This window comes from Rhamphochromis longiceps, linkage group LG13 (genome assembly GCF_057381845.1).
Source record: "Rhamphochromis longiceps isolate RC_006_pf linkage group LG13, R_longiceps_female_GT1.1, whole genome shotgun sequence".
NCBI lineage: Eukaryota > Metazoa > Chordata > Actinopteri > Cichliformes > Cichlidae > Rhamphochromis > Rhamphochromis longiceps.
This window is the reverse complement of record NC_140569.1, coordinates 17253393-17258850: the sequence shown is the minus strand read 5'-3', so window position 1 is coordinate 17258850 and position 5458 is coordinate 17253393. Positions and strand designations below refer to the sequence as shown.

Here is a 5458-nt window from a genome sequence, read left to right as displayed (position 1 = left end):
AGGATCAAGTTGATCCAGACCTGCAGATTCAAGGGGAGAGATCTGAGGAGAAACACCTGTGAAAGATTTTAGGCTTACCCACATGATCAAAACACAAAATGAGTGAATAACTTTAAGAAGAATGGGGTTTTATCCCTTTTATTGGCGTTTCTGTTATTTTTTCCCCCCTTGTCACCCTTCATATATTCAAATAATCACTGATACTTTGTCTTTATAGCAGTGACATTGTTGTTTTAAATAATAAACATGCCATTAGTTCTTAAATTCATTGTATATATATATTTTTTTAGTCTGTAGTAGCTTGTGTTTCTCGGTAGCTCAGCAACGTGGTTGCCGCGCAACACCGAATCTACTGTTCTGAGTGGCGCGTGTCTCTTTTACGTTCAGTTAATCAGCAGATTGGACGCAGGTGTGCGTTTACCGAGCAAGTTTTAACCCGGCATATAATGCGAAGTTAGGCACTCAGAGCCTAGACGTTCTTTTATAAACTTTGAACCCACATGTTTTGATTCAGGATGTTTGCCTGGTTTTTTGTTTTTGTTTTTGTTTTTGTTTGTGCTTCGGCCGCCGAACAAACCATGACCGGGGAGCCCCGACGTGTTCCGGTTAACGACACCAGGGTTTTGACGGCAGCTCACTTTGCTGTGGCTGAATTCAACAAAGTCAACGCAGGAGAGATGTTCGCTTATAAAACTGTGGCGATAACATCGGCTAAAATTCAGGTAAAACTTCATCAGAAGTCACAACCCAATTTTCAGTTAAAATATACGAATAGGTGGTGATGTTTTCTGCAGGTAGTTGCGGGAATAAAGTACATTCTGGACATGCTGCTGGGGCAGACTGTGTGCAGCAGAAACCACGCTGCTGCGGACAGCGAGCCATGTGCTTTCCAGTCTAGACGCAAGGCAAGTTCAAGAACTGGGTGGTGCATAACACACCGAGGGGGTAAATGCATCATAACCCCACTAACCCCTCCCCCCCCCCCCCCTTTTTAAAAAAAATATTTTCAAATTGCATAGTAGTTAAATGTACTAATTTGCCATTTCTTTCAGGAGTACCAGTGCCACTTCGTCGTTGTAGAAGTCTCCTGGGAGAAATCACGTGTTCTCTCTAAAAATGAGTGCCACCAAAATAAAAGCTAATACACTCATACTGTCACTTTTGGTGTTTCCAAGTAAAGAGTTATCAGTGAGCGTTGTTTTAGTCTGATCATCTCAACTTTCAGAAAGAGTGCCAGTTGGTGTACTGTGCCCACTCTAAATTTATAATAGCATGATCATAAACCATGATTTCATTGGCTCTCATTTATGTCACTTGTACCAACACAGAAATGATTAAGTTCAGTGACCTGCGCCACCTCGGCATTGTATGGGGGAAAAAAAAAAAAGCATAATTATTCCAGTGAGTGACCGGGGGCAGCTTTACTGTGCCTCATCTCTCAGTGTGTGTCCTGGCAGCTGTAAGGACCTAGTTGCGTGTCAGGCTTGGTCAGACACATGGCTGCTAAACTGAGACGAGGCTACACCTCCACATATAACCACGGTCTCCAGAAGGGCTCTGTATGGAGGATTACAGGCATTTTTTTTTTCAGATTACTGCTCAGCAAGACTGAACTGTCTGCCACTCTGACCCCCTTTTTTTTTTTTTTTTTTTTCTTTTTTTTCCCCCCTAAATTGGGGGGGGGGGATAAACAGATCACAATGTGTGAGAGTAAATTCAGGCAAACAACAAGGGGGTTGGTAGGGGGATTATCAAATTATGGTATGAAGATGTGTTGTCTGGGGCAGCAGTGGTGTGTGTGTATAAATATATCCATATTTCTGCTGCATTTTGCTCAAGATGAAATTTGGATAAAATGTGTCTGCAATGTCAGAATATGAGATATTGCTGAGTGGCGTGGGGACCAATGAGACTGCATCTGTTTGGCTTTGATTACAGTAAAGAGCCGCATGGCTAAGCTGTTCACACACCCTCTCACCCAGCTCATAATGTCTCTAATCATGGATGTCTTAATCAAACTGAGCAAAACATAAAGAATTGGCTGGCACTGTGTATTAGGTAGCAGGGGTTAGGAATGTGGGGGAAGGGGGGATACTCCTTAATTTGGGATGACTAACACTGAAGCTGTAGTGCCAGGAGTATGCCCTGTCCATCTGCCATCCCACTCACCCGCCCACTGACACACTAACAGGTGCGTGCATGCAGATACACGCGTAGTTTCCATGCACGCGCTCACATACTCCACCCGCACTCTGGCCCTACCCCTGTCCTCACTTAGCCTGTTCAGCAGATGGTGAGGGGTTAGGCTTGTAGGCCCCCCTCCCAACTCCAAGCCACCAGCCCATCACCCCTTATTCCCCCCCCCCCAAGCGAAAACCACCCCGCCCGTCTTTGTGCAGTTGCAGAGCCTGAGTGCTGAAAGGCGAGCCTCAGCTTGTCTCCCCCCCCAACAAATCCTTGGCTGGCTGCCATTGGCGGGACTCAGTCAGGTGTCCTAATGCTTCAGTTAGGGGAGGAAACGCTGGTTAATCTGCCCATCGCGTGCCACTGGCCATGGCCTGGCCTCTTTGTGTCTGGCACCCCTCTGATCAGTCCCTCCACCCCTTCATCTGTCTTTCCCCCATATCTTCCAACCCAGTTTCTCTACCAGAAGACGGTATCATCCTTTCTTAAAGATTTACCCCTCTGTCTTTCAAGATGAGACCACATTCTCTATAAAATACAGTTGGTGCACTTGCCCGCCATCCTCTCTGATGAATGAGACCTTTTTGTTGTTGGGATCTGTCGCTACACTTTAAAAAAACAAAAACAAAAAATCACACAAAACTGCTGACTCATCTTAGGCCTCTGGTATACCTGTGTATGAACCTTACAGGATAATTTATTATATAGTTCTTATTATAACTTCTTATATTTCTCATCTGGAGTAATGTGAATAATCATGCTTTTCATTGCATGCCATGAGTTAAGAGCCTTCCTGCCATTATTACATTGTACATATTTCTCTTAAAAATGCAGCTGAATCATGCTCACTGACCTCATTCCCTTATTTTAATCCAATTTCTTGCGCATAATTGCAAAATAATATAAGATAATTACATCAAAATTACTTCTAAATGACTACATAAAGTGGTCTGTGACAGATTAATACATCAATACAGGCCCGCTGCATGAATGAATGGGAGTCCACAAGTATAAGTGATTACTTTCTGTCGTGGTTTTATCCTCTTTTCTTATTTCAGATTTTCATATTTGCTCTTCCCTGTGTGATCCCAGGGGTTTTCACCTGTCTCGTAATACTGAATGCAGCATCCCCCCTTCTTTGCTCCTGGAAGGTGCACTGCTCTGATTAGGATGAATGATGCTTAGATGCAGTTTGGTGGAGGTTGATATGGTGTGATTGCGTAACCAGAGAGAAGTCGTTACCATTCGACCTCTCCTGACCTCGTTTTGATTGACCCTTTGGGTTGGTCACTGCTTCCAAGCAAAAGGCAGGAGTATAAGGTCAGAGTTCAAAGTATCGTCAGCTGTGCTGTCATGGAAACAGCAGCATTTGCCCTTCTGATGGTCAGTTTGAATTCAAGGACAATGGTTTGTTTAAAACTGAGTTTTGTTTTCAAAAGTGCATGGTTTATGTAACAAGAAATAATCTTAAGACATTAACTCTGTAGACTGAAAATGTTGAAAAGCAGATGTACGTCATTGTTCCTAGTGGTGCTTTCTGGGTTGTTTTGAGGATAATGTGGCTGTAAATCATTCTGAACTCCTTTTAACTGCCTTTTTCTCTGTTTTACTTGGTTGTTGGATTTCCATTATTTGTGCAGAAAGGCATAGATTCCCCTTGTCAGTGTTGTGACCAAAGCTCTGAGTCCGCCATTGTGGTCAATCGAAACACACCCGTGGTTTGTTTTTCCACTTCCTGTTTGTGACCAGTGTGCAGGGTTTCCTTGCAATCAGTGCTGCAGCGGGGGGGGGGGGGGAATCAATATTTTGAATGTAATGTGTGGCCAATGGAATAAGAGAATGATTTATGTAGGGATGGGTACTCCCTGAATCAGATGGGACTTGTGTGGCCGGATGAATGAAGGAAAGGAGGGGTGCTGGCACAGCGACCCAGAAAAAGAACTATAAAAGGTTAAAAAAAAGAAGAAGTGTGTTTTGCTGCTCTTGATCGTGGCGCCGCTCCTCTTTTTTTGCTGTCCCTCTTCTCTCTTTTCACCTCTCCACCATGCAGTGCTCTCTGACTGTCCCGCCTAATCCTAGCAGCGTAGTATTATGAGACTAAAAACCAACAGGATACGCACACACACATGCCATACACACCAGGAGTTTAGCAGGTTGTAGACCACCAGCCAGAAACAGCATATGTCCCTCTCCCCTCCAGATTAACAAGAGCATGCATGTTAGTATTACGATACAGTGAGAAAGGAGGGGATAGGGGCAAGGAGTAGAGAGGGGTGGGAGATGAAAGGTAGTGGGAGAGTGTAGGAGCCTGGCAGACAGACCAAGACTCAGAGGGAAACACGAGGTGAGAAGCGCGAGAACAAGTGTGCGAGGGAAGGAGGGAGAGAGCAAGTCTTGGAAAGAGATGGAAAGATGGAAGTGTGGAGGCGGGAAAGAGTGAGAGATGCGAGGACATAACAACCATAGAGAAATGTGTGTGTATGTGTTTGCTTTATTGCGGTGGCCCCACCTACCCCTCCATCCTGTTAAGGAGGCACAGTCCGAAGGAGGAGGGGTAGGATGGTAGGATCCCCTCCCTCAGTCACCAACACACACATACTCTCTCTCTGGCTCATACACACACTCTGCTCCGTGAGGGAGCAGTCGCTGAAGAGCTCTGGATAGACATGCGAGGTTCTGCAGGTGTCCCACCCTTCTCTCCTGACATGGATGCTATAGGAGGTACTGTTTGATTATTTTTCTTTTCCCTTTCTGCCTTGTGAGCAAATTCTTTTTAAATTTTCTTTGGGTTTCCTCTTTCTCCCTCTCCATTTGAAGATTTCCCCCTCTTCATGTTTCAGAGTAATCCGTGAGCCTCTGCTGTTTGTGTGAGATTGCATGTGCGTTTGCATGAGGCTGAATGTGTGCTTGTAGGTAGGGTTGTTTACAAGCGCCACTGTAGCCGCAGGTCTGACAAGTTTAGCAGAGTGAATTCTCTCCATGTGTTTGAGCTCAATTTTATTTTATTATCCTGTAATGCGTTCTTCAAAACAAATTTTATAGGGGTCATGGCTTTGGCTGCTTGTTGCATTATTTATTTTTGCATTTTATTATTTTTATTGGCACTCAACTCTTAAGGGTGGAGGTAGACAAAGCGCATTATGTATGCCCTGTGTACACCCTCTATATGCGTATTCATTATGTTTAAGTACAGGCTTTCAGTCAAATCAAGTCTAGTAGATATACTTGTCTTTAAAGCGATGGGATTTTTAAAAAAAAAAATTTTCTTAATTTT

At 44.2% G+C, this 5458-nt stretch overlaps 1 protein-coding gene across 1 annotated transcript; it reads left to right on the top strand.

The window, feature by feature from the left end:
* The first annotated feature begins 371 nt into the window (after positions 1–371).
* LOC146655607 (cystatin-like) lies at positions 372–1142 on the top strand. Its single transcript, XM_085427243.1, has 3 exons — positions 372–722; positions 795–905; positions 1053–1142. The coding sequence occupies exons 1-3, from the start codon at positions 516–518 to the stop codon at positions 1140–1142; spliced, it is 408 nt and encodes a 135-aa protein (XP_085283369.1). The 5' UTR covers positions 372–515.
* Positions 1143–5458: the final 4316 nt, after the last annotated feature.